Below are 18,348 nucleotides of genomic sequence, written 5' to 3'. Positions count from 1 at the left end.
AAATATGCCACAAAAGAGCAGAATCAAACTTTTTACATATTTGAGGCTGCGCATAACTATTCCCTTTAGTCTCTCTAGTCTCCATTGGAGAAGGATAGGAATGTGGTGGAAGGTTGGTTTTGTGGGGGGGGGGGGGGGATGTTTTGGGTGAAGAAGGTGCCGGGTTAAGGGTTGATTTTGGATAGAACACTCTTGTGGGAGATCCAAGAAGTTTTAGCTCAATTGAAAGAAGCATATAACAAACCGAGTGGTCATTGCCGAGCAGCAACAATCTTTATATTAGCTTTAACTAAGAGAAAAATATTCAGCATTTTCATTTCACCCGCACATAGCGGGAATTTAGTGCACTGAGCAGCAGTGGGAATATAACAGCAATAAATACACACGGGTGATACCAGACAAGAGTATTTCTTAAATAAAAGTTAATACTTCACAAACATATATGGTCCAGTAATACCACAATTGTAGTCAATCGTTTTTGCTGCTTATAGTGGAGGTTTCTGCAGCTAGGAGAGTAATCCTTTTTCACATGAGAAATCACAGAAATGATGTGTGGCATTCAACACTCAGCCACAGGAAAAGCAGATCCAATGTTATCTCCCAAACGATAGCATTTAATATTAACAGGATATGGACCAATCTCAACATGGTTCTCTTCCCCTCCAACAAAGAAGCATAGAGTGTAGATGGCAACTTCAAATTCAGGGCTAACTCCAATCAAACTGCTTGACACAGATTTTAGGACGCCGTTCCATTCAAACTGTATGGTCAGTAGTTGAGTCTCTGAGTCAGGCTGCATTTGGAAGTAAGGCAAAAGAGTTAACATGCTGAATGAATACAAATAGATATAGGAAAAACTAAAGTAGACATACTATATTTAGAACCCCTAAACATCAGCCTCTAGGACCCAAATTAATAGTAGTATGACTTACAATCTCTCCGCGCCTTCGGGGGAAGATATATCCTTGATAGTCAACACTGCCCTTAGCTTCCTCTAAATAGAACTGCAAACAACAAAATGTATAAGAAGAATATAAAAGCTCGTTAATTTCCCTTCTATAAGTCAGAAATTCTGCACTCACAATGCAGTTTATGGTAAAAAGCACATATACTAAGGAAAATTGGTAGAAGTTATGAAATCTATTGAACGGTGACTGGCGAGTATTTATATGCTTTTCTTGAGCCGAGGGTCTATCGGAAACAGCCTTTCTACCTTCACAAGGTAGGGGTAAGGTCTGCGTACACACTACCCTCCCCATACCCTACCTATGGAGCCACACTGGGTTTGTTGTTGTTGTTGTTGTTGCTATTGGTGATTAGGCGAGTTGTTGTCCTGAATAAATTTGAAAATGCACATTAACTTTTGCAATTTCAAAATTAATTTTAAGTATAAGGGAAGAGTAATGTCGTATATACACAAAATAAAATCCAGCTACTGAAGAGTGCAAAAGGTAACTCATTTGAGTATGGCTCTTCAATTCTCCATTTTGTATTCAGATTCAGCAGTTTTAATCTATTTGGTCTAACTCCCAGATAACAGAGCTATATTCTTGAGTATCTTAATAGCTCTCTTTCACTCTGAAAGTTAAAGATGATTTCCAAAAACTAATTCTAACCTTACTCAAGAACTAGAACTTGCCAATATAAGTCAGCAAACAGATAAAGTTGCTTGCTAATTTCAACTACTACTAGTTGGAGTTAATGAGATATGCATAATCTATCAATTCAAATTATTTGTCCCTTTGCATCTGAAAATCTTGTATACAATAGAGAATAAATGTAAAGGAACCAAGTAGTAGAAAAGAAGGAAGTGCACCTGAAGCCAGTTGTGAAATCCAGAAACTGATTTTTCCCCACGCTCCTTTATCTCTCCGACAAAGACATGTTCAAAAGCTGAAGAGCTAGCAGATGTACCACCTCGACTATAAAGGTCGAACCAGAGATGAGTCATCATTCTCTTAAACTCTTCATAATCACCAGAAACTACGCGTTTCAATGATAGATACTTGTGCAGATATTTAATTGGCGCAGTTCTACTGATCTCTTCTATAAATGCTGTTTGTTCTTGCTTCTCTTGAGGTGTTACATTCTCCTTACAACCCTGGTGCGGATTATAATTATCTAAAAGGGAACAGAAACGAGAATAAGTAGGCTTGTTAAATACATCGTCACTCAACCAGGAAAATAAACATCCTTCGGCCATATCTTCCTTTTGGTAAACCTTCTTTCCTTCACCACAATCGATCTGGTAATCTTTTCCTGGAACTAAGCGGTTAAGATCAAGTTCCCAGAGCTTGTTGCATGCTCTCGATAAATCTGAAAGCTCTTCGTCGGAGGGTTCCATGTCAACTCCATATTCAACCTCATTGGAATATTCTTGCTCATCAACGGGCTTTTTGTAATTGTCCCGGTTATCCATTTTAACCTGTTACAGCATGTTTACAATTTCCATATGATGACAAATTTTAAGATGAGATGATCTTGAGAAACAGAAAACTCCCAAAAAATGCACAACCGAAAAGCTTGAAGAAATGACAAGTTGCTCTATCTGTTTCTTTCATCTGATTTAACTCATCCGAGAGAAGTATAAATTTCAGTTCCCTTGGTCTTTTAGGTCTATATATACTAATACAATTTTCCTCCGCATCTTTTAGTCAGTAACAAGAAACCAAAGCTTGTATTGTGGAAAGACATCTACTCCTTGTCTGTTGTTTAGACAGTAAAACTAGTTCACTAAGTTGGGAAATAATAACCTTTTGATGCCGTTTAGTAGGCTTTTTCCGGACTGTCTCCCAGCCGTCATTGTTGCTCTCATCCGCCTGCAGGAATACCAGTAAAACATGAGGATAACTTCATGAGGAAGATCAAAATAGATATGATACTTGAGCAAGGCCAACCTTTTGATTGAAATTATCTTGCCTCTCATCGTCATTTCTTTCGTACCCCTGAGGTGAAGCCTGCATTTTTTGAGATGGCTGAGAACAGTGACCATTCAAACAGAAAACAACATGCTACTTCACACTGACTACATAAGTATTTCACACCTGTGATATGATTATACTTATCTCTTCAATCCACTTGAGATCCTATACAAGACATGTCCTTTTATTTTAAAAATAATTTCCATATGAAATAATTAAGGTCAAATTTTGTTGCCCTCCAACCAAGTTAAAATTAATTGGTTAAAAACTTGCACCACATGCTGATGCAGTACCACTCCAACAGTTTTTTCTTATCAATTGGTGTTTACATTCTTGTCCTCTCAAATTGGATAAATCAATTGTACAAGCAGCACTGCACCTTCTTTACACAAACAAGTTAGGAAAACAACCCCTCTTTTCCTCCACATCCTCTCCCACTCCACCAAATGAATTCTTGTGATACAACTAAAACAACAGCAGCAACAACAACAGCAACCTTGTCTAGATCTCAAACTAGTTGGAAAAAACTATACGAGTCCTCTATATCTAATTCACTCTATTTGGTCCTTCTCGTTCCACTACATTTGGGTTAATTCATAAAGCAAGAAACTCCAATCATAAAACAGATCAGACACTATTGACACATCATTGCTGTAAGGATTCAAACTTTAATAATGAACTATAATTTGACCACAAAAGCTACTCTAAAACAGAAAAAGAAGTAAAGAAAAAGCATAAAATTCCATAATTGGGTCTCGTGTTCATTACAATTACACCATAGAATCTCAAAAGACACTGATAAAACTTATAAGAACCCATCAATCAAAAAGAATAATCGTATGCACCTTTTGGGGCGTCTTGTGAGGCCTCGATTCACTTGATTTCCAGCCCTCATTTCTCTCTTCCTACCAAAAATTTAAAAATTCGAATAATAATAAAAGAGTTAAAAAAGACCAAAACTTTAAACTCAAAGTCAACACTTATTTATTTAATTAATTAAAAACCTCTCTATTATATCCATGTCTACGATCACTGCTAATCCCATCATCTTCTTGATCCCCTGACACCACCTGCACATATTAGCATACCCCATTAGCACATATAGGAAAAAGGAAGCTTTTTAAAGTGGGAATGATGAGTGCTAACTTGTGCCCAAGTAGATCTTGACCGTTCATCACGATCACGAGATTGATTGTTCCTATCATCATTTTCATCATTGCCCAAAGCCACGTTCAACAACCCTTTTACTAATCCTTCCATTGCTGATCAAATCAACAACTGTTTTTTTCCTCCTTTTTTGGGAGAGTTTTTTGAGAGAGACTGGTAGTGTGATCTGATTGTGTTGAAATTGTGTTTAATAATAGCAGTTGAATGAAGTTGGGATAGGCGGGTAATGGCATTATGTGAATATTTTGAAGTTTGAGGTTCTTTTGATAATGTTTTGCCGACAGTAGGGACTTAAATGACTAAATGGAGCAAGTTGTTTGACTTAAACGTAAGAAAGTCAACCAACAATATCTCAACACACGAATAACGGCCAGCCATTTGTCATGTTTCATTTGGTTGATAATATAAGAAATATATTTAGCAATATCTCAAGATTTATTTTAGGTTATTATATTACATAGAGAATCATGGAAGCGGAAAAGGAAAGTGAATTAAACTTACGCGTAAAAACAAATTCATTGATAGCAGTTTGGCACAAAATAAATTAAATCATTTAGAAGTTAAAAGTTAATTTGGACTATCTAAATTGCGACTCATAAGATAACTTTGTTAAAAAATACAAATGTTGGTCCGGTTCGTGTTCGTTCACTCTCTCTGTGAGAAAAAAGGTATTTATAAAACAAACAAAAAAAAGACAGTCTGGTGCACTAAGCTCCCGCTAGGGGTGTACAAAGAAAACCAATAAATCGCACCAAATCGATAATCCGAGTCAAACCGGAAAAAAAAAACCCGATGTGGTTTGGTTTGATTTGGTTTGGTATTGGAAAATAAAATCCGACCATAATTGGTTTGATTTGGTTTTAACTAAAAAAGTCAAATCGAAACCAAACCAACCCGATAGTACATTTATATAATTTTTAAAAATATTTTATACATACAAATATTTATTGTAATGTAATTTATAAATATTTCTTAAAATTTTTCACAGTTTTATCTTTTAGCATATTATTTCAAATTTAAACTTAACATTCTTGAATGGTAAATAAATTTTATAGCCCATAAATGTAGTAACTCAAACAAAGTTCAAATCAATACTAATGCTAACAAAAGAAATTCAATTCAATACTAGGGATGACGATAATGTTGGATAATTATTTTAGTTTTATATTGGTTTATAATGAAAATGCATAACTTAGTTTATCTTTTTCTTTAGTGTTTAGTTATGTAATTAATATTAGTACGTATTAGCTATACTTATTTTAGCATGACCTATATAGTATTTTTAGATAATGTTAATTTTTATTATAGCTTATTAATTAGCAATATTTGTTTTATGTAATTTTATTATTTTATCTTTGTTATTGAATATTTTAGTATAATGCTATGACTTAATTATCTCATATTATTATGTTAGTTTCTTGGAAAACACATTATATAGTTGTATTTTACTAGGACTTAAGAAATATTTGGAGCACAAGTTACATATTTTATGCTATGAAGACTTTACCGGAAAAAAACCCGAAAACCCAAAAAATTCGAGAAAAACCGAGATTGAAAAATCCGACTTTGTTGGTTTGGTTTGATAATTGAAAAATCCGAACCAACCCGACCTATGTACACCCCTAGCTCCCGCTATGCGCAGGTCTATTATACGCAGTCTTACCTTGCATTTCTGCAAGAGGCTGTTTTCACAGCTTGAATCCATGACTTCCTGATCACATGACAATAACTTTACCAGTTACGCCAAGGCTCCCCTTCTAAAAAAGGTATTTATATGAATAGATAATTATTTAATTATGAAAATAGTTAACAAATAAAAAAATGAGTTTGAGTTTAGCAGATTGGGTTATAATACATTGTTTAGTATAAATTTTGAAAAAAAAAATAGGTCGTGATATGTTGCCCGTCATAAGTTCTATTCATATATGTTCTAATAGCCAAGTTATACTTTACCGATTGCATTCACACAAAGGAAAAACAGTTGTTCGTTGGTTATTAGCGGCATCTCAAAAATGTCAGGAGTTAACTCAACCCATTTCGATGTATCCAAATTTCATACAAGCGTCAATTTGTGGTGACATATGATTATAGTCTGAGTCTCAAAATAGCGAGAAGCTTCAGGTTTGGATCTTTCCAAATGAGAGTTATGTTCATTATGCAAGTGCAGTGTTTGAATGTAAAGAATCATATGAAAAATCATCAATAGAAGAAAATTCTTGCAAAAGTTGTAAAGTGAGTATGCAGATTTGTTCCCAATTTACTAAGGTTAAGAAAGTTACCATAAAGTTTTGAAAAAATTGTAATATATTGTGAAACATATCGTTCTGATCAAAAAAAAAAAAAAAAAAAAAAACCATCTGGTAGGTTTGGAAAAAGAAAATGCGTGACAAGTCATAGACACGTCCCAAAAAGGAAAAACCAAAGGTTCATTGAAGACAACTAAAAAAAAAATTTACTAATTTGCAAACTAAAAGATGTTACTTGAGAAATGATATTCCTTTACAATCCGGTGATGTGGACAATCAAGAATCATAAGCTTAAAGAAAATTAGGGCATGTTCAGAATTCTCTTGACAAGAATTAAGACATCTGAATGCAAGCATAGCAAAACTATATCCATTTTTATTTACAAATTAACGAAGAAACAGAGAGCACCAAATAAACTTGTACAATAAATTTCAACTCATTATTATAATCCGAATTATAACTTTTATTGATTCTCAGGCTCTCCGTCGGGACCATTCCAAGTCATAAAATCAACTTGTCAACTAAAGCGAAGGTAAAAAATTTAAAGGTAATAATTACCGAGATTGAAGATGTAGATTAGGATATGCAAATAAGTGATGCTGACTTTGTCAAACTACAAAATATAAGGCGTCATGAGCATATTCTAGCACGTATACTAAGGATTTTCTCCTTTTGTTTTCAATATAAAGAAAGAAGCTTCCCATTTTTTAGAAGTATATCTTCTCAACGCCAATACTCTCGACATCGTTCGTTAAGGATATAAGTGAATATATTACGATGTGAAAATATTCTCGACAGAGGTGTCAAATAATTGACGAGGAAAGTTAATACATTAAGATGAACATATAGACCAGACCCTCCACTGTGTTTAGCTCTTGACATTTGTGTAATTCTTTCATGTCTTTGAGAATAAAGATTATTAGAATGCAGACTTCTTTTTGGGTTATTGAGTACCTTTCCTAGTCTGAAGCCTATTCGATAAATCAGAAGACTTGAAAGATCTGTTGCTCAGAGATTTGCTGCCTTATTAGCGTAAACATCTCTCATGCTTTCAGTCTATTTGTTACGAAAGCTGAATATCTCCATTCCAAAGCGTTAAGAAAATTTCAGTCTATCTATTCATAAAATAAGAAAATTTCTACATTTAATAATGCTAACGCATGTATAAACGAGGTACACATACGGCATAATAAATACCTTATAGAATATAAACGAGGTACACATACGGCAAAATAAATACCTTATAGAATATAAACGAGGTACACATACGGCAAAATAAATACCTTATAGAATATAGACTACTTTTAGCCATATACTTTTACACTACCTTATAGGTGGGATTGGGATTAGAAGAATGCAAGATATTGTCAATACTTTAGCCACCAAAAGACGGTGGAGGTTTAGAACTATCCCTTCTCTGTGGGCTACTTTCATGAACCAGAAATATTGTGCTAGAGTCCATCCATTGATTAAACACAATGTATCTGGTAATTCTCACTCATGGCAGAAGATGATTCAAGTCAGAGACAAGGCTGAACCTCACATTATTTGGCATATCAACTCTGGAAACTCAAGTATACGGTGGGATAATTGGACTGGAAAGGGACCTTTAGCTTCCTTATTTCCAAATGCCAACAAAAGCTCCAAAATCCTTATTAAAAATTTTATTCAAGATGGCAACTGGAATATCTAAAGGCTCAAAGATTTGTTTCCACAGGAGCTCATTCACCATATAGAAAATATCAACATTGGTAGGCATGATCTGCCTGACCAAACTTTTTGGGATCTTACTGATAATGATAAGTATTCTAACCAGACAACTTTACATCTGTTCAGAGACACAAAGAAGAAAGATCAATTCCTTACAAAGGTATGGTACTCTAGCATTCCTTTTAAAATTTCTTTCCTAACATGGAGATTGTGCTTATCTAAACTTCCTTTTGATGATATTATCCTTAATTTTGGAAGAACATTATTTCTAATTGTAACTACTGCACTAACCCAGAAAAAGAGACTATGCAACATGTTTTTGTTGAGAGTGATGCAGTTAGATAAAGCTATAGGATCCCCTCTGGGAATCATTCCTATGCAATTGCCAATTAGAGGATTAATAAATCATTGGTGGCTACAGAAATCCAAGAATGCTCTTCACAAACTTGCTCTCCAAATCATCCCTATTATAATATGTTGGGAGATGTGGAAGAGTAGATGTTCTTGCAAATATGGTGATAAAAAGAGGTTCAACTACTACAAGATGAAGCAACAGATTTAATGGAATACTCAAGTTGCAATCAATAGAGCTTTCCCAAAATGCAAGCTAACATTGCCTTGGGTCAACTTTTGTGACAACATGATGAAACTTCAACTTATTCCTAAGGCTATCTCAGTATGCCGGAATAAACCTAAACAGGGAGCCATTAAAGTAAACACCGATGGAAGCTTTATTCATAGTAATGGAAAAGCGAGATTAGGAGAAGTAGTGAGAAACGACCAAGGAGATCTCATTATGGCCTTCTCAATTCCTTCAAAATGCAGCAGCAATAACATGGCAGAGGCTCAAGCTGCTATGTTTGGCATTAATTGGTGTGTACAAAATAGGTTCTCAGACTTCACAATTGAATTGGAGTCAATGCTGGTGATGAATATGCTCAAAGGAGGGTGATACCAACAACTATAGGTTGAAGAAGATCATAAAGGATACTTCACATATAATGAACCAAGCCAATATTAGCCATGTGCATTGCTTCAGGGAGGCAAATGAAGTAGCAGATTCTCTAGCAAAATTGGCGACTACTAACTCTGAAGCAAAAGTATACCTTTCTTTCTAACAACTCCCAAAAGAAACTAAAGGTTCTTTTGTGCTTGACAAACACCAGAAGCCTAGTGTTAGGCTTAAGTATGACAAAGCAAATTTTTTTGTTAGCAAAGTAGTAAATGTCTTGTACTTTAACAGATGCGCAAACTAATGTAACAATCTATGTTGGATATATATTAGTGTGTTGTAATCCTTGGAGGTAAGGCTCACATCCCCCTCCTATCTTTTGAAAATAAATACAACACCCCAGGAAGCCTGGGAAATTCTATTTTCTTTTAAAAAGGTACAGATATGGCAAAATAAATACCTTATTGTTATAAAATAAAGTCAGTAAAGTAAAGACAAGTATAGAGAGAAACTGATATATTATTCAAATTTCAAATTTCTTTACATAATGAATTGAAAACTCCTCTATTTATAGAAGAAAGGAATCTGTTGTGTAAGCTGCTACTGCAAGCTGCTATTGCAAGCTGCTGTGTAAGCTGCTTGTAAGCTGCTACTACAAGCTGCTGTGTAAGCTGCTACTGCAAGTTGTTGTATAAGCTACTATTGTACCAGATATAGATAATCTTCTACCGAGGGTAATGTTTATCCATAACGGAGTACCAAAATGATAAGCTTCTTCAGGAGGCTTATTTCCAATAGAGTATTAAATAGATAAACATATTTTCGACGAAGTATCATATGGATAAACGTCTTCAGCAAGCTTATTTACAACGGAGTAAATGAACATCCATAATATAATATATTTATGACACTCCCCCTTGGATGTTCATTAAAAGATAATGTGCCTTATTAAAACCTTACTAGGAAAAACTCCGTGAAAAAAATTTCTAATAAAGGAAAAAAAGTACACATATTTAGTAAAACGCATTGCTAGCTGCCTCATCAAAAAAACCTTATAAGGAAAATCCTGTGGGAAAAAACCTTAGTAAGGAAAAAAGAGTACATCGCGTATTTTACTCCCCCTCATGAAAACCTTGTTTCAAATATTTGAGTCTTCGCATTCCAATCTTGTATACCATCTTCTCAAAAGTTGAAGTTGGCAAAGATTTAGTGAATAAATCTGTCGGATTGTCACTTAAACGGATTTGTTGCACATCAATGTCACTATTTTTCTGAAGATCGTGTGTGTTGAATAATTTTGGTGAAATGTACTTCGTTCTATCTCATTTTATAAATCCTCTCTTCAATTGGGCTATACATGCAACATTGTCTTCATATAAAATTGTGGATCTTTTATCACATTCAAAACCATATTTTTCTTGAATAAAATGAATCACTGATCTCAACCATACGCATTCCCTACTTGCTTCATAAATAATTATTATCTCAGCATGATTTGAAGAAGTAGTAACAACAGATTATTTTGTGGAGCGCCATGATATGACAATACCTCCACATGTAAACACGTACCCGGTTTGAGATCGAGCTTTATGGGGATCAGATAAATAACCTGCATCTGCATAACCAATAAGATCTGCACTATCTTTGTTAAAATAAAACAAACACATATCAAAAGTTCCCTTTAAATATCGCAAAATATGCTTAATCTCATTCCAATGTCTCTTTGTAGGAGAAGAGCTATATTTTGCTAGTAAATTAACAAAAAATGCTATGTCAGGTCTTGTAGCATTAGCAAGATACATAAGTGCACCAATTGCACTTAGATATGGTATTTCATGACCAAGGAGTTCCTTTTTCCTTTTTTGGAGGTCGGAACGGGTCCTTATTCACTTCAAGTGATCGAACAACCATTGGTGTACTCAATGGGTGCGCTTTGTCCATGTAAAAGCATTTTAAGACCCTTTCTGTATAGGCAGATTGATGGATAAAGATCCCGTCTGCTAAATGTTCAATTTGCAGACCAAGACAAAGTTTTGTCTTTCCAAGATCTTTCATCTCAAATTATTTCTTAAGATATTCAATTGCCTTTTGGAGCTCTTCTAGAGTTCCAACAAGATTTATGTCATCAACATAAACAACAAGTATAACAAATTCGGATGCCATTTTCTTTATAAAAATACATGGACAAATAACATCATTTATGTAACCCTCTTTCAGCAAATATTCACTGAGGCGATTATACCACATGCTCCCAGATTGCTTTAAACCGTATAAAGATCTTTGTAATCTGATTGAGTACATTTCCCGAGATTTTGAATATGCTTCAGGCATTTTAAATCCTTCAGGGATTTTCATGTAAATCTCATTATCAAGTGACCCGTATAGATAAGTTGTAACCATATCCATTAGATGTATTTCAAGCCTTTCACGTAAGGCTAAACTGATGAGATATCGAAATGTTATGGCATCCATAACGGGTGAATATGTTTCTTCATAATCGACTCCAGGTCGTTGTGAGAATCCTTGTGCGACAAGGCGAGCCTTGTACCTTTCAACTTCATTTTTGTCATTCCTTTTTCGCACAAAAACTCATTTATGACCAACTTGTTTTATACCAGCAGGTGTTTGGACTACTGGTCCAAAAACCTCTCTTTTAGCAATTGCGTTCATTCTGATTGAATTTTCCCTTGCCATTTTGGCCAATCAGATCTTTGTCGACATTCTTCGACAGATCGGGGTTCAAAATCCTCACTATCTTGCATAATGTTAAGTGCAACATTATAAGCAAAAATATTATCCACCACTATTTCAGATCGATTTAAATTAATCCCATCACCAGTAGAACTTATTAAAAGTTCCTTGCTCACTTGAGTCTTGGGTTCGGTGATTTTTTCAGGAATCTCAGAACTAATCAGATCTTGGGTCTCTTCAGGAGATCCTTTCATAGTATCGTTATCATTTGTCGATTTTCTTTTTCGAGGATTTCGATCCTTAGAACCCAAAGGCCTACCACGCTTCAGGCGTGCTTTAGGTTCACTAGCTCTCAAGCTAGTAGATGGTCCTGCTAGGACATCAATTCAGATAGGCACATTCTCTGTAGGGATATGTGACTTAGTTATCCTATTCAAATCAGTAAATGCGTCTAGCATTTGATTTGCTATATTTTGTAAATTGATGATCTTCTGGACCCCCTGATTACATATAGGGGTACGTGGATCAAAATAAGATAACGATGAAACTTTCAACACAATTTCTCTTTTAATTTCCTTTATCTCTCCCCCTAATTGTGGAAAATTTATTTCATCAAACCGACAATCTGCAAATCGAGCAGTAAATAAATCTCACGTCAATGGTTCAAGATAGTGAATAATAGAGGGTGATTCAAACTCAACATATATTCATAACCTTCTCTGTGGGCCCATCTTACTGCGTTGTGGTGGTGCTACTGTCACATATACAACACATCCAAAAATTTGTAGATGGGCAATATCTGGTTCATGACCAAAACCTAATTGTGACGGAGAATATTTATTATAATGTGTCGGTCTAAGACGGATAAGTGATGTTGCATGCAATATAGCATGGCCCCAAACAATAGTGGACAATTTTATTTTCATAAGTAGTGGTCTTGCTATCAATTGCAGGCGTTTAATAAATGACTCTGCAAGGCCATTTTGAGTATGAACATAAACTACAAGATGTTCAATTGTTATCCCAACTGATAGACAATAATCATCAAAAGCTTGAGATGAGAATTCTCCAGCATTATCAATGCGAATAGCCTTTATGGGATAAACTGGGAATTGTGCCCTTAATCGAATTATTTGGGCTAATAGATTTGCAAACGCCAGGTTGCGAGATGATAGTAGGTAGACATGAGATCATCTTGAAGATGCATCTATTAGGGCCATAAAATATCTAAACAGCCTACTTGGTGGGTGAATAGGTCCACATATATCCTCATGTATGCGTTCTAAAAAGGCAGAGGATTCAATGCTAACCTTCATTGGTAATTGTCTAGTGATCATTTTGCCTTGATAACAAGCATCACAAGAAAATTCATTATTTGTAAGAATCTTCAGGTTTTTTAATGGATGCCCACTCGAATTTTCAATAATTCGTCTCATCATTATTGATCCAGGATAGCCCAAACGGCCATGCCAAAGCACGAAAATATTTGAATCAGTAAACTTCTGGTTTACGATATAGTGTGCTTCAACTGTACTAATATTTGAATAGTATAAGCCAGAAGATAAAGTTGGTAACTTTTCTACAATGCACTTTTGGCCAGAAACATTCTTTGTAATACAAAGATATTCCATATTCATTTCATCAGTCATCTCAACATGATACCCATTTCGGCGAAAATCTATAAAACTCAACAAGTTTCTTCGGGACTTGGAGGAGAATAATGCATTGTCTATAATAAATTTTGTTCCCTTAGACAGAAATATAGTGGTTCTTCCGGAGCCTTCAATTAAACTTATATTACCAGAAATTGTTGAAACATTTACTTTTTCCTTATGCAAATAAGAAAAGTATTTCTGATCTTTGAATATGGCATGAGTTGTTCCACTATCAATTACACAAATATCTTCATGATTGGTCTTTGATCCAAACATAATTTGAGGATTATCCATATTTTTCAAAATGACATAAACAAAATAAGTATGATAGTAAACATCATTATCAAAGCATAACTTTTATTTACAATAATTACATAACCATACTATCTACTACAAACAACAAAAATTAAAATATTTACATCTCTACATATTCATCACTGATCACATGACTTGTTTCTCCTTCCGGGAGTGCAAAGTAATCAGCTACATCCAAATGCATGAAGTCTAAATTATCTTCAGAAATAAAATTTGCTTCAGCATTTTTCTCTGTCTTCTTCAGGGAGGCTTGATAAAGCTCAACCAGGTGCTTTGGCGTACGACAGGTACGTGACCAGTGCCTTTTTCCACCACATCTATAGCATGCATTTTCTGGCTTTGCTGTTTGCACCGCTTCATGCTTTTGTTCCTTCATTTTCCACTGTTGGTGGTGAGGAGGGTTCTTTGGTACATTATTATTACCATGATTAGAGTTTCTTCCCCGACCACGGCCATGACCATGACTGGGGCCACGCCCTCTTCCACGCTTAGGTTGATGGAAGTTTGTCTCATTCACTTCAGGGAATAGACAAGAACCAGTAGGTCAGCTTTGATTATTTTTCATTAATAGCCCATTATGTTGCTCAGCTACAAGAAGATGTGAGATAAGTTCAGAATATTTTTTGAATCTCATCTCTCGATATTGCTGCTGCAGGAGCATATTCGAGGCATGAAAAGTGGTGACAGTTTTCTCCAACATATCATGATCAGTAATATTATCACCACAGTTTCAATTGGGAAATAATTTTGAATATAGCAGAATTATACTCACTGATAGATTTGAAATCTTGTAGCCTTAGATGAGTCCAATCATAACGTGTCTGTGGAAGAACGACCATCTTCAGGTGGTCATATCTATCTTTCAAATTATTCCACAGTATGACTGGATCTTTAATAGTAAGATATTCGATTTTCAGGCCCTTATCAAGGTGATGACGTAGATATATCATTGCTTTGGCACGGTCTTAATTTGATGCCTGATTTTTGTCCTTAATGGTGTCTGCCAGACCCATCGCATCAAGATGAATTTCGGCATCAAGCACCCAAGATATGTAGCTTTTTCCCGATATATTCAGGGCTACAAATTCAAGTTTAGAAAGATTTGACATTATTTAGAAAAAGAAAGTTCGTACCTCTGATACTTTCAAAGTATTTGCTCGAGATGGCAGAGTCTCGTGCTGATAACGTGTTATAAAATAAAGACTGTAAAGTAAAGACAAGTATAGAGAGAAACTGATATATTATTCAAACTTCAAACTTCTGTACATAATGAACTGAAAACTCCTCTATTTATAGAAGAAAAGAAGTAGATGTGTAAGCTGCTACTGTAAGCTGCTGTGTAAGCTGTTTGCAAGCTGCTATTGTACTAGATATAGATAATCTTCTACCGGGGGTAATGTTTATCCATAACGGAGTACCAAAATGATAAGCTTCTTCAGGAGGCTTATTTCCAATAGAGTACTAAATAGATAAACATATTTACGGCGGAGTCTCATATGGATAAACTTCTTCAGGAAGCTTATTTACAACGGAGTAATGAACATCCATAATATAATATATTTATAATACTTATAGAATATAGACTACTTTTAGCCATCATAAATTTCAATAAACATACGAAACAATGAAAAATGAGGACCACAACATAGATAACCATACGCTTTTAAGGAGCTTTTGAATTCTCGAAATTATCATTCCAAAATTGAGGAAAGCAGCCTCTTAGGAAGATCCGTAACATATCATTGATTTGTGATCCCAAGGGTACAATTATGTACATGAATACACAGTTCTGACTTTACAAACTACTCAAGACAACTTTTCAATTAAGATGGATACAATTATGATGGAAGCAGTGCCACAAACCAGCGTTTCTCCAAAAGGGAAAGCAAAATCAAGAAAGCTGCTTTGTTTATTGGGTTAGTACCTGGAATATAATCGAACTTCCTAGAGCTCAATGTGAAGCTGTGGGTCATCGATAACCCTCATTGGCTTCCAATCCGATTCTTCTCTGGGCTGCCTGAGAGCAACAAAATGAAGTGCATCACTGCGCACCTGGTAGATATGACATGCCCAGGGATATGAATCTGGTGCTGACCAGATCTTTTGTTCTTCAAATACTGTCTCCTCAACCAATGTTTCTGCAACACAGTATGCAGCATTTGGTTCCGGCTCAGCAAAATCAGGTACAGCCACACATCCAGGAGATACAAAGCCCTCAGGAGCACGAGGATGCCAAATTGATACGGGATTGGTGTAGTCATCTGAGCAGTTCCTCCACACCAGGTCATAACCGACTGGGAGGGCGAACAACTTGTCAGAATAACGGTATACAGCTGAAACATTAGGAGGGTGACAACCAACACGAGTAATATCCCCAATTGAGATGTACCCATCGGGTAAACAGGAAGGGCGCCAAATACTACAGATTCCACCATCTTCTGAAACATTCTTCCGGCACAATGTACAACGACCTTTCAACTCTCGTTCACTGCTCCATACCTTGGAAAATGTGATAGCATGATGAACAAATTTTCTTCTATCAGAGACAGCACCCCAGGAAGCCAGCTCCCTTGATTCAATTATGGCCTTTTTCTGGCTAAACGAATCTCTTCCATCATTATCATTTGAAGCAAAGGATACATGTCTCTGGCTTGAAGGAACCTTTAGCTGCAGACATGCCACGTCAGCTTGGTGTGCTTTCCATATTTTACGCACAACCGAACAGATTCTTACAGCTTGAGGCACCTCAGTTTCTTCTTCAGTGTTGCACTTTATTACACGGACAAACTTCTGAGACCTTCGGAATTTTTTGATATGGATGATCAAGTGAGAAGGTCTAGGGTAGCCAGCTTTTGCTAATTCAAGTGCCATGAGTTCTTCCCAAGGTACATCCCACATGATTTTACAGGGCTTCATGTCCATCTTATCAGCAGACACACACTGGAGGAGCATTACACGTTTATTAGTCACTAAAACAATCCGCTGATAGGGAACCATAAAGTGATTTTCATAATAATCAGACAAGGCAAATTTAGAAGGCTCTTTAAAAAGTTCAGTGCAACCAAAATGTCGGCTTTCTTCAGCAAGATGTAGTATCACTTGACCTAGTGCTTCTCGCTCGCTGTAATCTCTAAGTATATTGTCTGCATGAATAGCACGGGGATTTCTTATCCTATGGAAGGTGGTCTTGTTACTAAGAATTTCTATGCAACGAGAACAACTTGCACCAATCCCATCGACAGTCAATGAAAAGAAGTCCAATGCTCCACTCACTGGTTGAGCAACGAATCCCACAACAGCTCGTCCAAGCCCATGGGCAAAGCCAAGAAGGCCATCTTGTCTAGCACTCTCCACAGGCCTTGTCACTACCCCAGAAACTCCAAAATGCAACACCTTGTGCTAGGGCTTCAGTCCCTTGCCTGATCCCTTCACCAACTCCGGTTATTCTTCTTGACCATACCTGCTTTGAACGCAGCTGCAAAAACTGTCCATCTGTTGATAGTTGAGCAAAGCCTTTGCTGAGAGAGGCTAAAGTTGAACTTGTCACACCCAATACATCCACTGAAAATATTAAGTGCAGAGGGTTATGAATTAAATCTCTCCAAATACGATTTCCCACTGCAGAAATGACAGAGCTTTTTCTCATAAATCTGTCTCTCCGGATCACTTTCCTTAAATGGATCTGTATTTTAAAGGCATTTCCAACAGCCGACAGCACTGGGCCCCAAACGCCTAGAACCCCATCTGGTCGCTGAGCAGGTGCACTCTCCAATGAAACCTTCAGCCTTAGTTCAGATATATCAATCAAGTCTACACGTATTTCAGGATCAACCTGGCTGACACTAGAACTGTTTGGTAGGCGATCTAGTTGAAGATTGTTGTAGAAATCTACAAAAGCCCAAATTATTGGCTCATGAATGTTAAGCCTCCAGCATTTATCTGTTACCCTTACATAAACATAAGGGTATACCTGGACACCATCAATGTTCTCATTGCGCACTGTAAAGGTCATCTTGAAGACTGGATGATGCACATCAATGTTTTGTTCAGGTGCCAGCAGTACAGGCATCAATGTGAGAGGCAGTTGATTGTCAAGCTGCAAGTACCCCAATATAAGCTTAAACCTGCTTGTGGTTCCACCGTCAAATCCCGTAGAATAGGATATGAAGACTCTGTCCAGATACAAATAGGATAGCTCTCTGGGTCTATGGTCCACAAAAGAAACCCCAATAGCACCCAACTCAACTGTAATTTCTAAAGGAGATCCACTCTCCTGCATCTGGTTCTGTATGTGAGAACTGCCAAGATTTCCAACTTCTGCAAGAGACATGTTCCCTTCTTTTGAAATTAATAGTGCTGCTCCCTCGTCAATAAACCTAGCAACCCTGACATCAGCCATATCTATAACATGGAAAAGCAAGCCTGATCCATCACATTCAGAACAGAATCCTGACTTCTCCAAATCAAATTTCCAGACCATAGAGCTATCGCCACTATAAATCTCAGCATCAATAAGTTTTTGGCCATAGGGATTCTCCCATGAAAAGTTTGTGGTTGAAAGCGGCAGTAACTGGATCCATGCATCATTGCCAAATCCAGATTGACGAAGTCTAATGACCATCCTCCTCGTCCTGTTCTCAATCCTATCAAGCATATATAGCAGAATAACCAGATAGAATTGGAGTTAATCA

At 36.2% G+C, this 18,348-nt stretch overlaps 2 protein-coding genes across 2 annotated transcripts in view; both read right to left on the bottom strand.

Moving 5' to 3' along the window:
* Positions 1-236: 236 nt before the first annotated feature.
* LOC107795011 (uncharacterized) lies at positions 237-4,273 on the bottom strand. Its single transcript, XM_016617568.2, has 8 exons — positions 4,068-4,273; positions 3,926-3,991; positions 3,767-3,826; positions 2,898-2,957; positions 2,754-2,819; positions 1,817-2,425; positions 933-1,004; positions 237-793 (listed from the first exon to the last, which is right to left on the bottom strand). The coding sequence occupies exons 1-8, from the start codon at positions 4,179-4,181 to the stop codon at positions 560-562; spliced, it is 1,281 nt and encodes a 426-aa protein (XP_016473054.1). The 5' UTR covers positions 4,182-4,273; the 3' UTR covers positions 237-559.
* Positions 4,274-15,379: 11,106 nt separating this feature from the next.
* Positions 15,380-18,348, bottom strand: part of LOC107795012 (uncharacterized) — a 60,269-nt gene continuing 57,300 nt past the window's right edge. The window contains 2 exon segments of the mRNA XM_075246298.1: positions 15,380-17,041; positions 17,043-18,300. Coding sequence (XP_075102399.1) covers positions 15,602-17,041; positions 17,043-18,300 — 2,698 coding nt within the window. The 3' untranslated portion in view covers positions 15,380-15,601.

The sequence above is a fragment of the Nicotiana tabacum genome, chromosome 23 (assembly GCF_000715075.1).
Source record: "Nicotiana tabacum cultivar K326 chromosome 23, ASM71507v2, whole genome shotgun sequence".
Classification (NCBI taxonomy): domain Eukaryota; kingdom Viridiplantae; phylum Streptophyta; class Magnoliopsida; order Solanales; family Solanaceae; genus Nicotiana; species Nicotiana tabacum.
Note: the sequence above shows the minus strand (reverse complement) of the source record. Positions and strands in the feature narration are given on the sequence as shown.

What these genes read in the sequence shown, in the direction of transcription:
- LOC107795011 (XM_016617568.2), bottom strand. Translation starts at nt 4,181, where the DNA reads ATGGAAGGATTAGTAAAAGGGTTGTTGAACGTGGCTTTGGGCAATGAT. An exon ending in GACATGGATATAATAGAGAG is followed by an intron (nt 3,827 to 3,925) that starts GTTTTTAATTAA and finishes AATTTTTGGTAG; the next exon opens with GAAGAGAGAAATGAGGGCTG. An exon ending in GATTTCACAACTGGCTTCAG is followed by an intron (nt 1,005 to 1,816) that starts GTGCACTTCCTT and finishes TGTTGTTTGCAG; the next exon opens with TTCTATTTAGAGGAAGCTAA.